General features: G+C 40.5%; 3 protein-coding genes across 7 annotated transcripts; all 3 read right to left on the minus strand.

Annotated features, from left to right (window-relative positions):
- Positions 1-1,590: 1,590 nt before the first annotated feature.
- On the minus strand, positions 1,591-9,558 carry cpz (carboxypeptidase Z). Of its 2 annotated transcripts, none has more exons than XM_049720757.2 (13): positions 9,268-9,558; positions 8,862-8,894; positions 8,463-8,514; positions 7,267-7,589; positions 6,970-7,185; positions 6,095-6,291; positions 4,040-4,201; positions 3,815-3,973; positions 3,601-3,736; positions 2,826-2,965; positions 2,599-2,698; positions 2,361-2,506; positions 1,591-2,285 (listed from the first exon to the last, which is right to left on the minus strand). In XM_049720757.2, exons 1-13 carry the CDS (start codon positions 9,359-9,361, stop codon positions 2,082-2,084), a joined length of 1,962 nt encoding a protein of 653 aa, XP_049576714.1. In that variant the 5' UTR covers positions 9,362-9,558; the 3' UTR covers positions 1,591-2,081. The 2 variants fall into 2 exon arrangements, with proteins under 2 accessions (XP_049576714.1, XP_049576713.1); XM_049720756.2 differs by having other exon boundaries at positions 6,056-6,291; positions 9,268-9,557.
- Positions 9,559-10,297: 739 nt separating this feature from the next.
- On the minus strand, positions 10,298-14,822 carry gpr78a (G protein-coupled receptor 78a). The gene is made up of 3 exons (XM_049720758.2): positions 12,419-14,822; positions 12,185-12,298; positions 10,298-11,128 (listed from the first exon to the last, which is right to left on the minus strand). Exons 1-3 carry the CDS (start codon positions 13,234-13,236, stop codon positions 10,888-10,890), a joined length of 1,173 nt encoding a protein of 390 aa, XP_049576715.1. The 5' UTR covers positions 13,237-14,822; the 3' UTR covers positions 10,298-10,887.
- Positions 14,823-14,920: 98 nt separating this feature from the next.
- On the minus strand, positions 14,921-24,202 carry htra3a (HtrA serine peptidase 3a). 4 transcript variants are annotated; one of them, XR_007481522.2, is made up of 9 exons: positions 23,656-24,202; positions 23,034-23,124; positions 22,501-22,723; positions 21,999-22,193; positions 21,844-21,876; positions 21,209-21,347; positions 21,085-21,135; positions 19,661-19,834; positions 14,921-16,883 (listed from the first exon to the last, which is right to left on the minus strand). XR_007481522.2 is itself a non-coding variant. In XM_049721265.1 (8 exons), the coding sequence occupies exons 1-8, from the start codon at positions 24,068-24,070 to the stop codon at positions 19,818-19,820; spliced, it is 1,164 nt and encodes a 387-aa protein (XP_049577222.1). In that variant the 5' UTR covers positions 24,071-24,202; the 3' UTR covers positions 18,525-19,817. The 4 variants fall into 4 exon arrangements, 3 of the variants coding, with proteins under 3 accessions (XP_049577222.1, XP_049577221.1, XP_049577223.1); XM_049721265.1 differs by lacking the exon at positions 14,921-16,883 and having other exon boundaries at positions 18,525-19,834; XM_049721264.2 differs by lacking the exons at positions 14,921-16,883; positions 19,661-19,834 and adding an exon at positions 20,912-21,014 and having other exon boundaries at positions 23,656-24,198.
- Between the last annotated feature and the right edge of the window lie 291 nt (positions 24,203-24,493).

Here is a 24,493-nt window from a genome sequence, read left to right on the forward strand (position 1 = left end):
TTTTAAGAGAAAACATGAACAAGATGAATTCAAGTGTGACGTGTCTTTGAGGTTTGCCACACCCATATAAACACATCATTACGAGCATTTAAAGAATTACAAGTAGCATTCATTCTACCAGAACCCATTGTGAAAACACCACTTAAGCTTAACATCCACCCACACCAATATTCACAGAACTGTATTTCAAGCAAAGAGTCAGATGGCAGTGTTTCAACACATCCAAAGCCAACAATGTGCATGCCAGGTATAATTGGTGATTCAAATATTATTTTTAGTTATCTAAGAAATTTTAACATTACTCATTATATACGTATCATGCTCAGCCGGACGCAGATTAAAAGATTTGAGATTTGGCAGAAAATAATGGATGTTTCTACTTTCTATCAATGTGACACACATAGAAAAAAATACCTTTACTCTTGGAACACGTCAACACATTCAGTTTGATTTTCAAAGGCTTCCTGCTAGAATTAGTTCCACAGTGCAACTTTCACTCTAATGTTAATGCTGAGAATTTAGTGAGATTTTTGTTCAGGATGAAATAGTGGCAGCAAAGGTTGAAGTAAAGCCAGTCTTGTGGGATTTATTGACAGTTGACACTGTTTTGTTTTTATCCCCCTGGTTTTTACAACAACAAAACGTTCTGGCTTCCATGTATTGGACGGCTGAGCTCACAAACATTACATACTACTCCAAACAATGACTTCTTCATGCAACATTTCTCTTTACGCTTAAACATGAACAGCAGTGGAGCCCAAGAATGAAAGTTTTTTATGTAATGTGGACACTTGACGTTGGTTTTTTACCTTGTTTGCGGCAACGGGAAGTAGGAAGTGAATATAAGGAAGCGCACCAAGAAGCGCAGGTGAAATAAATGAGAGTGTGCGAGGAACAATAAAGAAGTCCCAACACAAATCCATTGCAGTGCTAAAATAGCAAATATATCATGTTGAAATTATTTTTAAAAAATGCAATGTACTTGGTCAACACCGCAGAGCTAAGATTTGATTGATTAGTACTGTATCCTTCTCACACAGATCCCTTCATATTTTAATAATGCCAGCCAATAACAATATTAGCAGTGTGTGCGTGTGCACCTTTGCATTTTTTTTTTTTTTTTTGCTCCATTAGTTTATTATAAAATGTATGTAAGGTTAAACGGAAATAAAATCTTCACGCCATAATTATATAGTTACTTTACGTGTTTACCTTATCTACTGTATTTCATTAGTCCAGTCCGTATTGTGTATTCAGATAAAGCGTTAGTTTAGGATAAGTTGAGTCTCGCGTTACAATGGCGTCCTCTGTTGGATATAGTTTGCATCGACACAAACGAAAAAGAATGCACGCTGTAGCGATGTGGGACTCGATGTGGCGACCCCTGATGGGGCAAGCTGAAAGTCACTCAATTTGACACAATTTGAATACTTCATTACTTCATTTGGATCTCAATACAATGAATTATCCAGCCATACCAAAACTTGTGCGTGGTGAATGTATTGTATTCTAATCTTACATTTACAAGTTGATACAAGTTGTATTATATAGTATTTTTAATATGATTATTTAAGAAACTATTAACAAACATTTTCTAAGTATCTTGCATGTTTTATTTTTTATAAGGAAAACAAAGCAAAGCATCTCTTTAAGTGGCATAACGTTAGTACTGCTAATTAGGAGGACAAATGTCAGTGTTGTGCTCAATATAAAAAAGGCTGCTACGCTTCCAGGCTTTTGTGACTTGGATGTTGTAGAAAATGCGCACAAAACATAAGGAATAACCATTAGACTGTAAAAACAAAATGAGCACATTTTATGCAGCTGCCAATACATATGTGTCTGTCATCATAATAGTGCATGTCATTCTTTTCAGATGTCATCGCCTTCAAATGCTCACTTGAATTACATGTGATGCCTGGTTGAAAATAGTTTTGCCAAGTCAAGTCTGTTCAAAAGTATTAAACCTGTGCATGTGGTGTTGAAATCAATGCTAATACATCTCAGCTGACCCCCCACAAAATGCATCCAAAGATTGTTTTACAGTGGTACAATAAGACCCGTGTTGTTCTCAAGTGAATTTAGACACTTCGCAGCAGCCAGTTTGGAGGGGAGATGCCAGACTGGGAGAAGTAAGACCACCACCATGGTTTTGTCTCCCGCTCGATCCCCTCCTCAACTACATCTGGCTCGGTGTAGCGTTCAAACTGATTGTAAGGGTCAAATCGATCCCATGTCTCTGTCATGGGGAAGAAGTGGTCATCAATAATAGGCTTCAGGGGAACCTGGATACAAGATGAAGAAGATAGTGACAATAGAGAACACATTATCAATCCTAAGGAGCAGCACAGTCAATTGACCTTCTTTAAGACAAAGTCCACCCGTCCAGCCTTTTTCAAGTTCTGAGGCAGATGAACCCGTTTGCTGACCCTGGAGTAACCTTTAGCAGTTGCTGTCACAATGTGAGTACCGGGGGTAAGCAGACGCCAGTAGTCTCCACCTTCATCTGAAGGACGAGGGTGCAAGGGCAATGACATCAAACAGGCAAACAAGAACAGAGCCAAGTAGGAACAAGATGATATTGCAATTGTATTTTACCCGTGGTGACATCTTTCCGAATCCCTTTGACAGCAATGGTGGCATCTTTGATCCCATTACCATCAAGATCCTTTACAATCCCTTTAATCCCCCGATGAACCTGTATGAGCAGCCCAATGAAAAAGTGAATAGCATCTTTGTCAACACCACTGTATTTTTTCATAGTGTCATTCCTGGGAGCGGTTCACATGCAATTAATTTCTAACAAAACAATCAGCTATACTTGCCGACTCTACATATTTGAGCAAAGCTTCTTTGTTCCTCTTCCATTCGGGGTAAAGCTCCACCTCCGAGGGGAATTTGTCACAGCCCAGCTCTACTGTGATCTCCAAACAATTTGTGTGCAGATAGTTAAAGTCTGACATGCCTGTAAAGGAGAAATATTGCATATAGTACTGTGTAAAAGGCACCATGAGAGTGTTTTGAAATATAATTTTTAGATCACTCTTGCCAAAACACATTTTTACAAACAAAGAGAATGAGACAAGGTAGCTACCGTATTTTCCGGACTATAAGGCACACTGGACTATAAGGCGCACCTTCAATGAATGGCCCATTTTAAAACTTTGTCCTTATATAAGGCTCACCAGACTATAAGGCGCACCATTAATGCATCATGTCAGATTTTTAATCCAAATCAAATCATTCTCCATTTTATCTTTTTTATTTCAACTTCAGATGCAGCAAATTACTTTATAATCACAAAATAATGATCCATAGTCTTTTTGATTCATGATTCATAGTCTTCAGCGAGCCACTTATGATTGATTTCATGACACAATGCTTCGGGCCAGTTTAAATTTAGGAATTTGGTCCATATATAAGGCGCACCCACCCGACTATATTTTGAGAAAACGTTAGGTTTTTAGGTGCGCCTTATAGTCCGGAAAATACGGTAGTTATTTTTAGATAAACAGACAATTAAGCACTTTTAGATATAATGCTGAAGGTATCACTGTGCCATTGGAAAACATGCTCAAATGAAAATCTTCTCTTTCTTACTTCCAGGAAAACTGTACCACAGTGCCCCATTGATGATGCCCTTAGTTCGGTAAAAGTGTGCCCCACACCTGTCTGTGTCAGTGTCTGACATGGTGGTATGGGCGTCTGCGTAGGTACGAGCCAGTTGCTTAAACACCTGCAGGTGGCATGGTTAGTGAGAGTGCTCCATCAATAACTATTTCCACATCATTCTTCCATTTTATTCAATCATTACCCGTTCATCTTGAGTGGGTGAGAACATCTTCTCGTCCTGTGGGTGTCTGGAGTAGTCGAAGGGATAAGAGACTACTAGCTCACCTCCATGGAGGCTGGCTGACTGGACAAAAGGAATTGACCTGCTCCACTTCATCACTGCAAAGGTCTCTGGTGCCACCTACAGGGCATAACGCATAATGTAGGAAATGTAATTATCAATAAATGTGATGGAATTTCATCTTACCTTCTCAAACCAATAGCCATCAGGAATCGGGATGTGGTCAGTGCGGTAGTGCCTGCTGCGACGATTCCGGTAGAAGACAGATGTGAGATCAGGAAAGTTGCGGTTCAGGTCAAGGTTCTGGGCGTTTGTGCGGCCATGAATCCAACCGTTCATCAAGTGCCCCTGAAACATTTATATTCAAACAACTAGAAAATTAAACCACATGGAAAAAAAGGGAGATCAATCATACTGATGATCATGATGAAAATGACAATGTGTTGATGTTAGAGGGAGCAGGCACCATTGAGAAAACTATTTGGCGATTAGTCAAGAAAACGTTAGACTATCTCGGTTAAGTCTATTGTTAACAAGTAGACAAGACCACATATCCGACAAAAGAAGTCCTATGTCAAATGGCATTTGATGACATTTGAGCAGTCCTTTGAAAAAAGTTGATACATGCAGAGCAGAAACACAGAATAGGAACAATCAGACGATCAGATCTTCAATTTCTTTTGCGGCAATTGTTTTCTGTATAATTTTTTTTCATGAATGGTGCTCTTGTGGACTGTTTTTTAAATTTAGATTCAGTTTTGTTTCAACTAATGTATTTTTTTTCTCCTGTTCTCTTTTCCTTCATCTCGTCTCCTCATTTTTAATCTCCATCTATTCTATTCTCTTCAGCCCTTTTCCTTGTGTCAACCAATCAGCTCCCTTCAAAATGTCAGCTGTATGCAACGTCTCAACAATTTGTTTGCGTTCTGCTTTCTTTTTGTCTTTCGGTTCATTGTCGCTGTTATTTTATTTTATTTTTTCGAGGTAGGTGGACTTGCTAATTTTATTATAGTATGGGGGCATTCATTTTCCCATACCTCCTTGCTTCATTGCATTCCGAATCTCAATTTATCTGCCGCTAAATTAATAAATAAAACACGACATGAAACATGAAAAAATAGGGAAATGTGACCTGCAGCAAAAAAAAAAAACTGTGCTAACGTTTAGCGAATGAAAGCGAAGAACGACATGCAAGAATCTGGAGGGAGTTAATTAATTGACACAAGGAAATGGGCTCACGACAACAGGTGAACAAGATGCAGGGCAGGACTCTGGAAAACAAGACATAACATGAAACAAAACTAAACCTACATCAAAACAAAGTCAACAAAAACACGTGTCGTATCAGTGTTAACATGCGTGAGAAAAGTCATGCTTTTATAATTATATCTGATGGAAATTTTGTTTGGTGGGTGGAGTTTTACAAATGCATAGCAGTCTAGAAAAGCATGGTGATGATGACAATGATGCTGAAGAAATACATTAAATGGTGAGTCGCTTACTGATTAGTAGAAAATAAAGTAGAAAATAAAGTGGCTTCTCCCACAACAATTAACAATATGTCAATTCTGCGGAAAGGTTCATAATTCATGACTCAATCTGGTCGTGGAAGGACCTGAGCATGTGGACAGACAGATTAAAAGAAAACAGATTGGGAGGTTGAACCTCTGAGTACTGCCATGAGTCAATGATTTCAGATGGTCTGCACTACTTATAGAGTAGTCACATTTCAACATGGTGGTTCAGATTACGAAGGCCAAGTTTGGTCACTGATTTAAGCTTGTGCAATTTTTACATCATTTTGAAATAATGCTCTGTTTTTGAACAAAGGGATGGGTGTATTTTTTTCTACCCAATTATTCAACTAAGTTGAAACAATTATTAAAATAAACATACAGGCCTACAATGATTTGTGTCAATTTAAATAAGAACTGCTTGTGTTAGCGTGCTTTCCCATAATAAATGCACAGTGGAATAAATCTTATGTAGTGCTGTCATAGTTCAGAGACTTCAATAATATGAAGTTCTGACTTTACATGACATTGTGCCTAACCACCAGACCCTCCCATTTCAATTTGCCAAGAAATCATATCATCAAATTAGCACTTCATGCCTTCACCCCTCCTCTAGAATAACAAAGCAGAGAGGACTGACAACGGATAATGGCAGTTTGTCTTTTTTTGTACTGTTAACAATATTTACTTCCTGGTTGGTGAGCTCCGGGTCATTTCTATCCTCTACCTCTGCAGCAGCAAGTTCGTAGCCGTCAGGGTTCATGGAGGCCAAGATGTGAATGCGGGTGGTGTTGATCAGGGCTTGTATGCGTGGGTTTCCCAAAGTATACTCCGAACACAAGTACTGAGCCAAGTAGATGAGCAGCTGCCGGCCCAGCACTTCATTGCCATGCATGTTGCCAATCAGCTTGACTTCTGGCTCCACTAAAGTATAAAGACAAGTGGAAAATATTGTAACAACTAGGATGGTCTGTGAACATTACAGTGGTATCGCCTTCAGAAGTTAGGTGTGGTGCTTAGTCACAATCCGAGCATCAATCGCTGATTATTGTAAATATTATTGGAGGTACAGGGGAAATTTGATAAATTCATCAACTAGTGCTAATGGTACAGTATTGTCGGAATTGTGAGCTTTTATATGTAGTATGAGTTTATAAATGTTAGTATTTGCTTGTTCAGACACTCTTCTGGGTTGTAAATTAAATTTCTTGTTCTTTGATTATTACTACATTTACATATACGTGCTTATTTAGCCAATCACTGATTTGAAGATTTTCTGACTCTACACGAGGTCAAAATGTTTGACTTTTAAAGACTATTTTTCCAGATCATTTGTTTTACTCCCCATATTGTACTACTTTTGGGGTGTTTGACTTTGGAGGTTAAATTATAATTCAACAAACAAAAAAAGAAATAACATTTAGAAGAGAGATGGGCATCATAATCAACAACTTGATTAATTGGTGCTCAGGCCCAACTAGTTAGTGCTCTCGAGGAGAACAAAATTACATCAACAATGTAAAGTTGAATTACAGCTACAATATGGCGATGTAGTCTATACTTAATTTACAGTAAACTAACCCAACTACGTGTTTAACTTACATAGTTCATGCTGTCCAGGATTGTTGCTGAATTCGATGACCAGTAAATCTCGGCCCTCTGTGGTGCGGCCGATGCTGTAAGCACGTGAGATGTGGGAGCACTTGGCTGCTGTCCTCTTCAGTAAGCTGTACATCTGACTGTTGCTGGTGTGGGTGAACTGGATGATGGTGCTGGGCTTATCCGGTGAGAGGCTGGACCTTGTTTGCTCCTGTCTGGCTGAAGGGGATGGGATGGGCGCGGGAGGACTAAATTTAGAATTCTATTGGTATAATCTAAAAAGTCTAACAGTTCTCTTACCTCTTAACGCCGCCAGTGGATCAAAGCAGCCCTCTTGGTCGCTTGCAAAGAAGCGGTCACAGTCCAGGAAGTATGGCCAGGCCATGTCTATAGCCTCAAAGGTGTGGCCACAGTCCTTCCTTAGGGCCTCACACGTACTGCGGCAGGGTCTGATAATCTTGTCATCCTGGCATGGAGACGCGAGAACTGAGCAGCCCACTAGACGGATGTCAGGGGTGCATTCTCCGTTCAGCAGGCTATGGATGACACTCAGGAGGAGGTACTCTGTCCCAGATTCGGCATCCATGCAACTTTGATGGCCGAGGATGTTGGGAAACATTGTTCTGGAGCGGCAATAGAAGATTTAAACTTGAAAACATTGAACAGTTTGCTGGTTTTTTAGATAGCTGGCTCGTAAAAAAACTACATGAACGATTTCCAGGAAACTTAGACGCTGAGGACAAAACTATTGGTAAGACTACAGATAGAAAAACCCAGAATAGGAATGGAATAGTCTTGGCAGAGGTCTGTGTTCTGGTTTTTATTCCAGCCACACAAGCTCAGTTCTTGCTTACATTGTTTTAAAAACTCCCATAAGTCATTGCACCTTAAGCCAGATAAAATGCAGCACCCTTTTAAAGCTCCACCCTATTTAGTCTCACTGTAATGTCAACAGGGGCTGTTTTACCACTATCCATAATAGCTGACAGAAAATACAATATAGTAATACACACTGCTAAAACAAAAATGAGGCCAACACTTAATCACAGGCCACAGAGACCTCCACGTGCTAACCAGAAGTAACCTGGCTGCTTTTGGGCAGCAGGATAAGATCCTAAGATCCACTGCCAGAAAGGCTGGGGCCCTGGTTTCCTTGCGGGGAGTGCATACAGACAAGTTGAGGCCACACACCCTGCCATGTTATTAATATGTTATTAGACTAAATTTGCATACTTAATTAACTTTGATTGGAGAATGATTCTGAATCTGGATCAGATTTGGGTTTACACTGAACATTCCTCTACTACAGCCTCAACAAATGATACAATGCACTCAATAAAGATTTTTAACTCTAATATTTCATCGTATGTATATGTTAGTTGAAGAGCATTTTATATAACCAGTGAGTAGATTTACCAAGCAAGGTGATACTGTACAGAGGACACTGGGGCTGCTTTCTTTGGTGTTAAGTGATAGTACCAACCTCTAGAACCCACCTAGTGTATCCCACATCACTACAGTAGCTCAGATGCAACTCTGTGCAGGTAGCTGCAATGAACAAAAACATGTTATCACACAAAATTCATGTACGTTTAGTCAGTCACAGAATGCAGGCATACTATAAACAAACAACCAGTCACACCATGGAAAGTTTTAAGTTAGCCTAACATCTTTTAGAATGGAGCAATCAGACAAAACTATGAGGCAGATGTGTAAACTACTAACATACTGCGTTGTAATTTATATGATAAAACAATATACATATATATAGAAAATATATCAATACGAACATAGGGTTGCAATGTATCCAGATCTAGTTTGTTTGTTGTTTGTTTCCAATCATTAATGAATGAAAAAGTAAGTTTATCTTAGATGATTGATGTTGATTTACTTACGTTTTGTTTCGGTCACATTGTTTTTGCATCTTCCTGGATGGGAGAGGGAAAAAGGCCACACATGAAATTGGATGAAATAAAGCGACGTAACATATATATAAACGCTAGAGGACGCCATTTATCTATACAAATTAGAACGTTAGCTGTATTTTGAAGTTAATTTTTTTGTGGATAATTTTAAAGCTTTAGAAATAGATTATACTAAGTTTATACTCAATTTGAGACAGAGCTTAAATCTACAGCCAAATATACATATACTGTGGCTAAACAAGCGAATGGTGGATGAATGCGCAAACAGCGCAGTGTAATCATATGCTGAATTTAACGGACCGCATATAAACAACCTTATAATGATGCGCCTATTGTTCCTAAAAGGCGTGGAAAAAAAACATTTCAATTAACTCACCCAAAAGTTCGTCTCCTGGAAAGCAGGTCTGCTGTGGTGTGCACCAACAACTTTCCGTCAAAGCCAAAAACACCCCCCAAAATCCTAAACGCATGTTGTCTTTTTTTTTTTTACGTAGACTTTTTGACAATTGGGTGATGTGGCAGCTGCGAGTTGCGAGTCACAACTTCTTGAAAGCAGGACGCTAATTACAACCCGCTGCAGGGAAATCTCCTCCTTTGTTTGTGCAGCGCATCCCTGACCCAAAAGAGCTGAGCCTGGCCAAGAGTGGCTTTACTGCTGCACTGATCATATTTCACTACGCCGCTCGCTCCGTCTGGGTGTTGGGGGTGGAGAGGGAACGAGCGTACGTGGTTCACTCATTGAAGTCGAGTTCAAACCTGCGACACAGTCATCGTTGTCTCAAAGCTGGCAGAAAATCTGTGCAGAAAAACTAATTTATTTTTATTCATTGCCTTCTTAACAACAATTGTACGTTAGTTGGGCCCTTAAATCTTTGGCTGCCAATACTTTTCATGACTTCTAATTTCAATTTTATGATTAGAAAATGCTATGTCTATTAACAATCAAGGCAGGGACAAAAAAATTTAGTTAAATTACACAAAACCACATACTTGTATGAAACTTTGTGGAGACATATAACCCCCTTGCATAATGCATTGAATCAGTTCATGCCGATCTGAATGAAAATGCAGATGGAGGAATTTGTTTGCTTTTGCCAACCACTCACCAGAGACTACAAATATTTGCATCACGTCCATACAATTCTAAAATTTTAGTGCATTCGTGGTGATCTAGGAGATAGATAGCCTGCTCACTACAGGCACACAAACAAATGCATTGTAAAAAATAAACAACCTGTATTTTGGGGTGCTAACACATGTATTCAAGTTAGAACAACTGTAAAATATGAATTACTGCATGACATTTATGGCAACAATGCGAGTTGCAAGTTGTTTGCTGAGTTGTTTTTACTTAAGTATATTTTTACAAGTTGGGTCTCTCAATTAATTAACACACATTAATTCCAAGACCACCATGTTTTTAGTGGATTAAAAGACACAGTTTATTCTTGAAACGTGAATTTGTGTTGTCTTGTGGTACAATCACACAAATTGAAATGCATGGCACTGGACACAATATTAAAAGTCAATTCAACTGTTGTCTGAGTCTACATTATAAGATTTTATGTACATGAACAAGATTTCTTTCAAATTTCAATGTAACTGGAAATGTACAGTACAATAACATTTATGATATAAATGCACAATGTATAGGTTCGTGTACATTTGCTTGTGTGAAGAAATCCTTGTCAGTGCCTCTGCAGGAAAATTGATCAGCCCTATGGAAATTAACAGTCTGTAGCCTTTAAAAGGATCTTTGGCACTCATCACAACAATGCCTGCCTGCCTGCCTGCATTCAGCATACATTGTTAGTACATGTCCTTGACAAAAACAATTGGTCACACTTTCTTCGAGAAGCACGTGACCAAGCCCTCGGGGGAAATGTCCTTGAGCAGCATACAGGTTCTCGTCCATTTGCTCCTGAGCTACTTTCGTCTAAGCATTGCACAGAAGGTGTGCCGTTGACACCTCATTAGAAAGAGCTGCACACTGAATTCATGTTGTTCTAGCGCAGTTGTCTTCTGTAGTGTCAAATGTGCTGCTCCAGCTGCTGGTAGACAGCAAGTAATGATCCTTTCTGAAAAAGCGTCCAATGATACGAACCAGGACTTTTCTGTACTGATGCCGCAGTAGACAGTAGACAAATGGGTCACTTGAAGCCTTGGCGTAGCACAGACATTTGGTGATGATGCCCCAGTACTGTGGGATGTGCACAGAGGGCAACAACTCCACTAACCTGCAAGAGGGAAGACAGGGGTTTATATTGTTTTGAAATTTGCACAAATATTTTGCTTATCTCATGTAGGCAAAATAAGAAGTAGCTACAGTGGGCTAAATGCATTGTTAAATTAATACCTCCCTGATTGCATTCGTCACAACATGAATATAGTCAATCTCCATTAGCCCGGTGCTTCTCAGTCATTTTCTTTTACACCTCCCTAAGGCAGTGCTTTGCAATTCTTTTTCGTTTTTCGTTATACCACCACCCCCAGTAAGAAGGAAATCTATCACGCCCAGCCTTACTCTCTGACGCAACTACGAGTATTGTCATTAGAAAAGAAATATTTTCTAAATACACCTTTGCAGAGGAGCTAATAGTTTGAAAATGAGAGTGCCACTGCTACCTAGTGTAGTAAATGTGCAATTTCCACTTAATTCTAGTACAGTGTGAAAAACTCAAATTCATTTGTCTGTAATACTGCTATAAATACCCCCCTACATAACACTGTATTTGGCATAAAAATGAAAAAATAAAGAAATGTAGATCAATTTACAACAAAGATATTTTTTCATTTCTTAGTCTCTTCCTATTTTTCTTTTCAATCTGATTAATATTTTTTTTCCATACTGTTGCTTAAGGGTTCGGTCACTGCTTCTCATATCTCCTACGCTGTGCGCAGTGTGTCCATGGTTGGATGATGGACAGTATAAGAGTGCTGTTGCAAGAGCTAAATGATTCTCTTTCAACTCGTAAAACTAGAATGATTTTCCGGCGATATTCTTCATAAATACACGTTTTATATGGAGAGAAATGTACCTCGGAATCTCGAATCAAAATAAAAAAAGAACAACAAATTGCACAGAAGAGATATTGTAAATTCATACTGTAATAAAATGCAATTTAATTTAGTCATTGCTAATATTCTTAGGTTTCTTGTTTTAATGTCAAACTCAATGTTGCTGACTAAGAGAAGAATAATGGTGGAAGCCCAAGACTTCATTTTCATTTTCTATTCAGCTTTTCTTCATTAGGGTTTGTGTGCATTTAAAATCATACAAAGTTAGTCATTACCTTGTTATAACATATGGTGAATAGCAGAAGATGAAGGAACCTATGAAAACGCAAATTTTCTTTGTGGCCCTCTGCCTCCTCTTCTTCTGTTCTGCCAAACACCTTTCTTTCACACTGGGAAGACAAAGAAACATTCGTGCACACGTTACAAGCTATAAAATATTGGCACGCTTGCTGAGTGGGAATTTGCTTGACACGACAACAGACAAGCATTTAAACTTCACCATGCTGTACCTGGGGTGAATGTCAACCAAGAGGAGCAGAGTCTGCACTGTGATGACGTCTATCCTCTTGCAGTGGGACTTGGCCACTCTCAAAACTTTGAGGTAGGAGAAGCAAAGCACTGCCAGACTGAAAGTAAAGCTGCAGCAATGAAGCAGCACTGTGAAGGTGGCATAGGCAGCCAGCTGTGACCTTCCATCTGCGGCCAGGTGAACAGTGCATGAAGCATACGTGTGGCTGTAGCCTCCCCAATCCATGAGCAGCTGAGTCAGAGAGAAGGTGAGGGACTGCAGCCAGGAATAGATCACCATCAGGATGGCATCCCTGTAGCGCATCTTACTGGAATAGCTCAGAGGGAACATGACGGCGATCCACCTGTCTAGGCTGAGAGCCGCCATGCTCAACATACTGTTGGTGATGAGGAAAGTCTCGGCAAAGCTGACCAGTTGGCAGAACGACTTCCCGAAGGGCTCTGCGCTTTTGGCCACCCCGAAAAAGGTGGCAGGCATGTTGATGAAAGCCAGGAGAATGTTGGAGAAAGACAGGTTGAGGACAAAGATTCCCGGCACGTGGGACCTCAACTCTGAGCTGTGGGTGAAACACAGCAGCACCGACATGTTGGTCACCAAGGAAACAACAGCCACCACCACGATGGATACTTCCAGAAGGAACTCGGGGATGGTCATCATTCGAGGTTCCGCTTTGCCAGCACTTGTGGAACAAAGTCCTACATGTTTGAGCTCCCCATCAGCTGAGACAGATTGCCACACAAAGTGCACATGTGGAGAGCTGTCCAGTGCTGAAACACCTAAACTGATCCCTTCTGGCATGAGCTGCCTCAGCTACTCCCAATCATTCTTCTCACCTATTGTGGACTAACTGCAGAAAAGACCAGAGGAAAAGTGTGTGGACGGTGGTTTGCTCTCTCTCTCTTTCTATCTCGTGGCTTTCAAACATGCGCACTAGCCGGCGCCTCCTCTCACGCTGAAGATGCCGTGCGCCCTGCACGTGCAGCCGCTTGCTGGCTCATGTGACGCTTGAACAATATTCATGCAAGCAGCACTTAATATGGGCTTGTCAGGGTGTTTGCACCCATTTGGGATGTTTTCGACTCAAAAATTGTTTGGTTCCCAGAGGAATGCAACATCAAGCTTTACAGTGCATAGACTCACGAGATGTGCATGCTTTATATGAAAACCATCTGATCTGCTTTTGCAAAGAGGATGATCTCCAAGTATCACTAACATTGTCCTTGGCATAATAATGTACTAATGTGTTTTACTTATTACTTAGAGTGGCTACACATGCCCTGCCTGCATCATACTAAGTGTTGTTTCTACTATTTTTTTCCCTGTGGTGTATCAAAATAAGGCATATTAGAAACGATGATATGGTGTAATGGATATTACAAACACATTAATACATACATTGTAAAATTCTCTGACAGTGAGTAATATTTAGGGTAAAAAAAAAAAGAACATTGTTAGCCCTAATGTACCTAATGTTGTGGCTGATGGCTGTATGTGCATGATGTGTGTTAATAGTAGATCGTTCTTAACAGGCCTCAATTAAACAAAACATGACAACATGACACAACTTATGTGTGACCACCATGACAGATTGAGTTCAGGAAACAGCAGGTGAAATGTGGAAACTTGCTCGTCTCCGTGGCAACGCAAAATCTCTGGTGGGCACACAACTCTTTCAAGTACATCCCCTTTAGCGCTGATTTGCGCTGAACTAACCACTTGCCAGCTCATACATGCCAAATCTTTATATCACGCTTCAATCTGCGCTTGTTCTTTCGGCATCCAAGAGACTGGTTTTGCAAAGACGTTCGCTGTGTATAGCTGAGCTCATGTGCATCACCTCAAGCATCCAAGTGTAAGCGTGCTTGAGCATGTGACTGTTTGGCCAGGTTGTTTCTTGTGCTACAGTGTAGCACACACATGGTATATGATTGTTGGTGGGCGTGAAGCACCTTACCAAACACCTGCCCAGATGTTGTTTTTCCCCCCGTAGGAGCCATTTATATTCAATCATTAACAGGCTGCAACCAGAATTCGTCATGCCTTTTTATTTTTGTCAGCCTCTATCCTCAGTGGAGCGGTTGTCCTTGTGTATGTCGGCTTAATAATCGTCGGAAAAACTCTCTTTGCTGCTAAGAAGAAAAATATAGGGAAAAATGAGGGGATGACAAGAAATACCTCCCCCCGCCCTTCAGTGGGAAGGAACCCTCTCTGTGGTCACATGCTTCTCCTGGGTTCTCAAAGTGGTGTGGATGTGGTTATGCAAGCAACACAATGCTGATGGCACAAGCACTTAAGAAGTGCTGTTAGGATGCGGACAAGTCCACCCATGGCCGAATGACTCAATGCATATGCTGAGTATGCGGGGTTATTGCATAACACTGCAATTCCCATGGTTGCCACCGCAGTATAGAAATCATGCGTCATGCCATTCTGTTGCCTGAGAAGGCTTTCACACTGCCCACCTGCCCTGCACGCAAGTCAATCAGCCTATCTGCAGGTGATGATTATCCTCAGCTTAAGAAGCCCTCACTCACAAGCTGGGCGCCTGAAAGATGTCGTGTTGGGGGGTAAATTGATCGAAACTACTCGCCTTAGATGAGTGTTGAGCGTGTAAGCAGGTCTCGGCTGAGCCCCAACTCACAGAGACGCTCACATGTTCAGACACACTCGTTTTCAGCCACGCTCGCTGTCACTCCAGCTCACCCGCCCTGCCTCGCTCTCCCTTGCTGCATCCCTCCCAGTCACGTGCCGATAATGGAGGAGACTAGCTGTGTGATGCTAATTTAAGATGAAAATAACAATAACATGTAGAATGCTCTATGTTTGTTGCTGGCACAGTATTGACATGTAGACTCTTATACTGTCTAGCTATTTATAGCAAGGGTGTTAAACGTTCGGCCCACGCGCCCTTTTTATGTAGCAGACCGTAAATTCTAAATATAACATATTGCGAGGAGGCTCTCTGTTCATCACTAGCCCGTGTGCGTCAATATCGGATATATAACTGCAAGACAACCCCTGGAGGTCGGCTTGTTGGAAAGAGTGGGAAAATTATCTTTTTTTTTCATTTTTTTGATCCAAAAACTACATAAACTGGGCATGTTAGTAAAAGTTTTGAGTCCTAAATCCACCTACTAGCAAAATGTGTAAAATAAACAGATATATTTAGCAAGTGTATCCAATGGGGGAAATGCCCACTGAGAATTTAACACAAAAAAAGATCCCCAAAAAAGAGAAAGGTGCATTTCACAGAAGACGCACTTGAAATATTGATTGATTGATTGATTGATTGATTGATTGATTGATTGATTGATTGATTGATTGATTGATTGATTGATTGATTTTTATTTTGAACATATTTAAAACAAGAAAAATGGGGAAAATTAAATAAAACAATTAACACTTTAAAGTGCCATATCTAAGTCCATGAAACAAACAAATATCCCCCCCCAAAAAAATCAACAAACTGAAAAAGAAAAAAACACTACAAAGAATGTTCGAAAAGGAGTAGGAGGAAGCATAGCTCTTTAGATTCCTACCTCTTTACGAGTGCAAGAGATGATTCCTATACCTGAAATCCAATATGCTGCTCACGGCTATCCAAAAGTGATTTGTCACTAAATCTACTAAGTACCTTGAGAGCGTCATACTTGGTGGCAAATTGCATCGCTAAAAGTGAAAAAGTCATTCAATATAGGTGAAAAAGAAAAAAATGGATTCCTGCTTCTTTTTGTGCCATTGGACTCCCCAAAGGACCCCCTCACCCTTCCACTCCCCCCCGGTCACTAAATACTTTCCAGTCTACAAAGGGTAATACATATTTAAAGTGGTCCAGATAGGTTGGGGACTGCATTACTAACATTTACAATGAAATGTTGAATTTATTATTGATAGAATTTATTTACATATTTATTATTGATAGAAAGCCAACAGTCAGGGGAGGCTAAAGAATTTAGTAAACCCACCCAGTAAAACCTCCCCGTTTCATGCAAAGACCTTCTTGCAAAACAAGTGGAATAACACATCAAATTTCTCAAACAGTGCCACCCACCGCTGATATGAAATTAAAGTTGATAGCTGTCAGGTCCAAACACCGTCAGACATTAATCTACACGCTGGAAACAAAGAGGAGAAGACAACCAGTATTCCTTTTGCTCGCGAGGAGAATTACGTAGAAAGCCCGGTTAGAGTCCTCCACTAATTCTGAGCTCCTCTTCCGCTATCTCCTCTTTTTATTTTGGGTTGCCCTGGTGACAAGAGGCGTTGCTACACTAAAGGGAGGGAATATTGTGGCTGTAGCAACGCTGATTAACTAGCTAACAATGTTGTGTGGTGCGAGGCCGCACGGCCTTGGCAAATTCGGGACCCCAGAAATGCAGAGTCTGTTCTTAAGTGGTTGGCAGCCTCGTTCTCGGCTGCGATCTCCAAACCTGGATGCCGTGTCCCTGTAAAACAATGCTCTAGACTTTCTTGCTACGTTTCACACAATAATTGTTAGGGTTTTTCAGATTATCCTTATCGTATAATTATGTTGGAATGCAACCGGTAATAAATAAGATAGGTTGTCCCATCCTACACAAGGTCGTAAAACACCCCCTGATATGTTTTGACTAGAGGAAAAGGGCTTTCTCTATCCAGTCCACTCTTACCCCAAACTCTGTTTTTCTTAATAAAAATGCTCTTGCAGGAGCCGAGAGTCAGACCTCCATTCGAACATCGCTGCACGCACAGGGACGAATGGACTCTCCACCTGCAGGTGTCTAAAAGGACTTACTTGTCTCCCGTGTGGTTCTTGCAAAATAAGTTGGAGTGAGCGAATCTCTAACAATAATGATGAGTAACTAATCAGATATCTCTTGTGCATACACTCCAACAAAGATGTGAGATAACTTGCATGAAGTCTACTTAATCAAACATTGAGTAAATATGGGATAATTTAAAAACTGTTCCGGTCAACAACAATTCATACATAGAAACTACAAGGTATAATAGAGAAAGAACTTCTCTTTAGCTAAACAAGGAACAAAGGTGTTCTGTTCATAACTAGTGAGGGCCTCTTACAGATAAGACAAGGAAGGGAGTATAAGAACTCCCTAAAACCTGGCAATTATCCTGACAATAAATTAGTGGACTTATTATATTATTGCAAGTCTTTGTTGTCATTGCACTTTGGTTACTGTACGTCTGTTTTCTTTCCCCAGCAATCACCACAAAGATTTTTTTTATGTGCCAAATATTTCCAGCAGTCTTCTGTGCATCTGTTTCTTGTCTTGAGCCTTCTGGTAAATATGTCTTGGGGGTCTACCAAGAAGTACTACTACTAAAAAATACAGCCAGGCAAAGAACATACTATTTTTCTGCTCTGGCAATAAAAACCCAGCAAAAAAAAACAAGACAAAAAAAATCTCAGCTTGCTACGCAGGCAGCAGGCAGCCAAGATGAAGCCTTGTTACCAACACCCACACACACATATATAATCAACTTAACCAACACTTTGAACAATATTACTTATGCAAATGCATGCACACAGCCCACACACAAGTCACATGATAGAAATGTCACTGAGTTATTTAAAATCTCATAAAATGCTTGACAGAGGAGGAGTTGACGACAGAGTTGTTTGGGTTTTGAAAGAGAGACACAGCAGTATGGAGAGAGTGAACCAGAGATAGATAGAGCATGAGTCAGCAGTCTGCCAGAAAAAAGGAGTTGAGAAATAGAGGATGGCCTCGCAGGATTTTACCATCTCTGAGCACTAACAAAAGAATTTCTGGCCTGACTTTACTCCGTGTGCGTGTACGCGCGTGCATGTGCGTGTCATTTTGCGGCCATCCAGTTTTGAGGAATTTATTTGAAACCAAAGTAGGCTAAAGCATTGGCTTTTTTTCGCTGTGAAAAGATGGTTTAGCTTAAAGCAAAATGAACACTTTGACATCAAACATGCCGCAGTATTTTCGGGTGCACACTGAGAATTTGGAGCAGGTGGCAATCATTTTTATATTGTTTTACAGGGCAGCAATAGTGGACTGCAAGTCTGACTCATATTTTTTAGGTTTGAGGTGCAAGTCTGTGTCTTGCAATTGGCTGGTGAGGTATATTATAATATATAATTATTATATATTATATAGATATTATATATATATAATTATTATAATATCATTGACATTGCAATGGTTAAAAAAACTCTAATTTAAGTTAAAATCTGCTAGTGGTGTGCACACATACTTATTGCTGTCTTCAAAAGAGAGAAAACTAGTGAAAAATGTTTTTGCTTCCATTTGAGGTATTAGCTCCAGGAGAGGGAGGTAATTGCCATTTAATTGTCTTGACCATTTGGCTCGAAAAGAAATGCGGATGAATGATCCTGCAGGCTTGAGAGGTAGAACAAAGACTGGGGTGTCTTATGTGATTAGTGACTTTAAATATTTCAGATGTTCCCGAAAAGAAGACAGAAAGGAGAAAAAAGCACAAACACATGCAAGCACACTTGCGAGAGGTTCTTTTCGATCAAACATCACCGCCTCTATGCGCCACTCTGGGATGGAAGCAGACTTTTAATAATTAAGTGAGTTGATTGTTGTGAAAAAATATACAAAATTAGTTCTTGCACTTAATGTTGAATTCTTGTTCAGCATTTTTGTGCCATCCTTAGATGTCATTTTGTCATGCAAGAGAATACGCTATGTGGTGATATTATTCAAACCCTTTGTTGTTGGGTTAGGACTTTAGAACTTTTATACAGGGAATGAAAAATGTCAAAAATGAAATACATCAAGAGTACATACATAGTCTATATTTAAAGTATATTTTTTGTCATGCTTCTTGTTAGGGAGTCTGTGACCTCCCCAGGAAAATGGGTAACCTTTCAGAATTTAAGTTTTCCATTCTAGATATAACAGCTAACACTGAAGACACACAACTGTTAACACATCTCAGAATCATTGTCTAAATTGATTATTGCAAAATTTTATAAAACTTGACACGAGCAAACTTGGTACTGAATGTGCATTCATTAAGCACATCCATCCTGCTTCTACTAAGAGTGGAGAAAAAGTGCAGATGAGAACACTCGACATATGGGCTCACGTAATCTTTTCCGAGACTAATTGAGCAGTTATGGAACCACATTTTAAAAAGATGGTGCCTTTGTCTGTGATACACTGAGTTATAGTCAATAGTGTGTGCATGAGTGTTTGTGTGTCTGTGTGTATGCATGACTCACCCAATAGAGGCAGATGGAAGTAGTTAGTGCCTACTCTACTGCTGCAGCTCTGCCTTAATTCTGTCATTCTGTCATGTCAGATGGCTCTGTGGACACTTATGCCAAGATGTTCCATCCCATAATTACCTCCCTGAATAATGTGTTTCCTCGCTGTAGGTTACTGCCATCTGTTTTCTATAGAAGCATAGGCGTAATATTTACTACTAGCATCACTTAAGCTACTGTTGGTGGTCAAAAGAGGACATGAAACCTTTATGCTATAAATTGATATATTTCTTTCCACTGTTCATAATAAATAACCAAAGCATCCATCCATCCATTTGCAGGAGGCAGGACAGACCTGGAATGGTCGCCAATTTACTGTCCTTGATTAGTCGAGAATGCAAGTTTCTAGAATGCGATGCAGACTAAGGACACCTGGAACATGTTTGACATCTGAGTCTCTTATTTAAGCTCTTTTGATGTAGCCCATAGCCTATTTAAACTAGCTTCAAGTGTCTATGTCACAAATGTCAAACTCAAGGCCCGGGGCCCAAATCTGTCCCCCGACGTCACTTTATGTGGCCCGTGACAACACTGAGATGAAATTTTGCAAACCCCCCCATTTAAATTAAATTGAATAATTGGCTAAACAAAAGGGCCGACTGCTATTTACAGGTGGTGCACCACTGTGGTTGCATTTCCATGTAAACGATCTATTATGCTTTGGAAGATGTATTCAAAACAAAGCAAGCACTGCAAAAAATACACATTATTTTTTTTTTATTGTTATATACATTATTTAAACCTGACGTCATACACTAAAGGCTGCATGCACTGCACTTAACCAGCACTCATAGGTGTCCTGCATGTTTTGTCCACTGAAATTTACAGTAAAATAAAACATTCAGTATAACTCGTGGCCCGAAAGACTAAGACCCGATTATCTTAAAATACACGTACAAGTACATACAATACAATGTGATGTGACTCAAGCACTTAAATTAACAAGTATTTCTAATCCTGTTCTTGCTCAGCAAGATTTGTTCCATCTTGTGTGTGTCTGTTCTTTGATATCTGTGTGTGAACATATTTTTCTGATTGCGTACGACACATCTGGCGACGTCACGAAATCCAACTTGTGATATTCCCGTGCGGCTGTTAGACTGAAGCAAGCAAACACACAGCAAATTCTACCAACTAGAAAGTACATATAAAATTCCATTTTTTTGTTGTGTTGCCATGAAATGCCAAATTTAAAAAAAAACAGCATCCAGTATAGTCCAATGTCGCTGGACTGTTTATCGGTATTTTTACATTTAGGTAATTGTGAGCACGTTAATGCCCAGTAAACGTCTCTTCCCCCCAAGAACCCCTGAGAACACAAGACAGTCATTAGTAAATGCTTAAGGACTGAATAGAAGTTTCAGGCCTGCAAATCTCACCTGCTTCTGACTCTGCCATCTCTGTCAACCCATTTGAAGATGTAACGGTATCTGTCACAAAAGACATAATACTGATGCAATGTGCTGGCTCATTTCAACACTTTAATGGTAATTCATTTCCAACCTTGGCTCTCCTCCGAATTTGACTCCAATTCATAGGAATGTTGTGACTCCGCAAGAAAATGTCTGATTTTGTCCGAGGGTATGGCAAAGGAGATGCCTGCTGTCACTTTCAAAGTGTTGATCCCTATCACCTCACCATCCTGAAACAAATATAAAAGTGTACGATATCACACACTTCAGACGTGACTGGATTCATAATAATGGCCACCAAGACATGTCTGTATTAGAAATGAGGTCAAAATCATTTATAGGCTGTTTGTAGTTCTGTACTGCTTATGATTTTGAGCATTATAATTAGGTTGGTGTCAGGCCCTTCTCACTAACACAGCTAATTCTACTGAAGGCACAATTTTTGCTGTTTTTGAAAAGATACTGTTGGTGCTGTGCTGGAGATGATGAGAAATCCTAATTCTGTAATAGATAACCAGCACTGTACTGCATTGTACTGTAGGAAAGAAAGGAAAACAGCACCATCTTCTGGATTGGGTCACCACTTGTTTTTCGAATCTGAAAAAAAACTGCTGGGATATGCACCAGCACACTTGTCACACTTGTAAGGATAAGAATATACTGTACAAGGAATGGATGGATGAATAACAATTTGCAGTACAATTCAGGGATTCATACAATACTCACCAAGTTAACAAGGGGCCCTCCAGAATTTCCATACTTGTCCCAAAAGCGGATAAAAGAGAGAAACAATCACATAATTATTTATCATGTGGGCAAACAATTTCAGTGTCAATTTCCCAATGTTATGTATGTGTTTGTGTGTGCATATGTCCACCAACATTAATGATGGCGTCAGTCTGGATGTACTCGATGTCAGAGTCGTGGATGCCCAGTTCCTTGCCATCTCTCTGTGCTGTGCTGACAATGCCAGTGGTGACTGTATTTTGCAGGGCAAAGGGGCTACCAATGGCCACCACAAACTCGCCTGGTCTGAGATCAGATGAACGGCCCAGAGGCAGCACAGGGAGCTTCTTCTGCTCACACACCAACATTGAAAAGCAAAGAGGAAGAATGACACTTGAGAAAAATGGCAATGAGATTTGGTGCGAAGGACACTTCCAAAGATGACGTAGGTGAGGTATGAGTGTGAGAATTAACACATCAGCGTTATAGTCCTGCTGTTTATGTACATAGTACTGGTAGCTTTCTAAAGGTTGTGCAGACCATTTTCATAACCTGGTGGTATGAAGCATTATACGCCAGCAGTCCCAAACCACCAGAAGAGGAAGCGGCACAAATTCAAAGAATAATAACTTACATTAATCGTGTATGTGGTTCTACCTGAGGGTTGACTTTGATGGTGGCAATGTCAGACTTCCTGTCTACCTCTCCGACCAAAGCCTCGTACACGCTGCCGTCATGAAGCTCAACATGAAGCTGGAGCCGCCCCATCACCATGACGCTGGTGGTTATCACATGAGCGTTGGTTATAATGAAGCCGGACGGGGTCACAATGAAACCGGAGCCACTGGAAAGATGCATGTAGTGGCCAAAGAGGGGATGTCTGGGGAAATCATAGAAAAGAACATGATAATGATGGAGCATTTACGCAAAAAATTCAAATGTTTATAAAGTCACACGATAACAACCATCATGTGTGACATTTTTATATTAGTTGTTGTTTTGTGATGCAACCACAGAAGTGTATGATGATGGGGTAGTTCACCCGCCTGATTTCCTTGGAGGGAGCTTGGGTTTAATTCCAAGTCAGTGACTGAATTGCCATCTCTCGCTATATGTGCCTTGCTTATTATCTAATGTATAGAAAGTGATGTTTGATACATGCGCACACTATATTGCATAAAAACACACACCTTAAGCGCAACTCAATATGGGCAACAGCTGGTGCTATTTGCTCCACGACATCGGCGATGAAGTTGAACTTGTAGCGGGGGCTGCTGGTACCTAAACTGACATATTATATCAGTCAAAATGTCAATAGAGTAATCCCTCGTTAATCGCGGATAATTGGTTCCAAAAACCACCCGCGATAAGAGAAATCCGCGAAGTACGGTCACCAACAAGAAGTACTGGGCAGGCTAACGAGTTAGCAGAAATATGCTAATTCGCGATCGCGCTAACACGCAACAACGGACTTCTAAATGAATGTAAACGAATACTTGGAGCAATACTACATTATCCTAAAGGTTAAACACAGGTTTCCTTAATTTAGAAGTTTTATTTGGACTTTTAAATTGTTTTTTGATTTGGAAAAAAAAATTCGTGATGTAGTGAAGCCGCGATAAACGAAACGCGAAGTAGCAAGGGATCATTACTTGCATGTGTGTATGTTTACATGAGTAAAAATACACACTTGCAAATTACAAATATCATTCATTCCCAAAAATTATACAGTAGTCATTTAATTACTGGTGTACTAGTACGTGGACAATTCAGCGCACGAGATATTGAATAAATGCTCGGACGGCTTGTTACCTGCACTTGGAAGCGCACATGGTCCTTCATGCACCGGTCGGACTGCGGGTTTCCCCTCCCTCTTGCGGTTGGCTGCTCTCATCTTGCAAACATTTCCATAAGTTTTCCCGTCGCTTCCACACACCAAATGTCCCACTTTACAGCGGCAGACCCCCTTGGAACCTCGTCGCGCACAAACCATGCCGTCCTTGCAGGGCACGGCGGGCGGGTTGCTGCTGCAAGGGTCGCCCTCGCCACCTCTAGGTGCGCACACCGTGCAGCAGTTGCATCGGTCAAGAACGTATCCGGCGGCACATATTGGGCTTGGACATGAGCTCGGGTCGCACCGGGAGAAGCAGCTGGCAGGGTCTCCTGCTTCGGTGAGGTTGAGAGAAAAGAGAAAGGCTGCTGCAAATAAAAGTTGCTGCAGAATCATGCTGAAGATGCTGTGATAGTGACATGAATTAAAAGAGAATTAGAAAATGTATCAAGTTCTCAAGCCCTGAAAAAAGTCTGCAAAGTCGACAACATTACTGTAGGAAGAATCCCGGACCTGCAATCATGGGCGTAGTTGAAAGGAGGGCGCCGAAGGAAGGGCGACGGGATAGGGGTGGCGGTAACTTTTATTCCCTACACGCACTAAGAAAGTGATTGAACATGTATTAGTCAGTAGGGTAATTATTAGTGGGTGTGCAGTTATCAAAAAGGGGATTGCATGAAACTGACAGTAAAAGTACATGTTAACCTTTCCACTTTTTAAGTACAGGACTTGCATTAGTACTTACAGTCTTTGCTTGCATAAGTAGCTGTATTTCTATAATCAAAACATTCGGATTTATATAGAGTTTGTGGAATATGA

This window comes from Syngnathus scovelli, chromosome 5, assembly GCF_024217435.2.
Source record: "Syngnathus scovelli strain Florida chromosome 5, RoL_Ssco_1.2, whole genome shotgun sequence".
Lineage (NCBI taxonomy): Eukaryota > Metazoa > Chordata > Actinopteri > Syngnathiformes > Syngnathidae > Syngnathus > Syngnathus scovelli.

Coding starts and splice junctions, on each gene's coding strand:
- htra3a (XM_049721264.2), bottom strand. CDS start 24,070: ATGATTCTGCAGCAACTTTTATTTGCAGCAGCCTTTCTCTTTTCTCTC. Junction 22,194..22,500: donor CCATCAAAGTCAACCCTCAG/GTAGAACCACAT, acceptor GTGTGTGAGCAG/AAGAAGCTCCCTGTGCTGCC. Junction 21,348..21,843: donor GAGGGCCCCTTGTTAACTTG/GTGAGTATTGTA, acceptor TATTTGTTTCAG/GATGGTGAGGTGATAGGGAT.
- gpr78a (XM_049720758.2), bottom strand. CDS start 13,236: ATGCCAGAAGGGATCAGTTTAGGTGTTTCAGCACTGGACAGCTCTCCA. Junction 12,299..12,418: donor TTGGTTGACATTCACCCCAG/GTACAGCATGGT, acceptor TTGTCTTCCCAG/TGTGAAAGAAAGGTGTTTGG. Junction 11,129..12,184: donor TCACCATATGTTATAACAAG/GTAATGACTAAC, acceptor TCCCTCTTGCAG/GTTAGTGGAGTTGTTGCCCT.
- cpz (XM_049720756.2), bottom strand. CDS start 9,361: ATGCGTTTAGGATTTTGGGGGGTGTTTTTGGCTTTGACGGAAAGTTGT. Junction 2,507..2,598: donor TCGGAAAGATGTCACCACGG/GTAAAATACAAT, acceptor CTCGTCCTTCAG/ATGAAGGTGGAGACTACTGG. Junction 2,286..2,360: donor TGGACTTTGTCTTAAAGAAG/GTCAATTGACTG, acceptor TCTTGTATCCAG/GTTCCCCTGAAGCCTATTAT.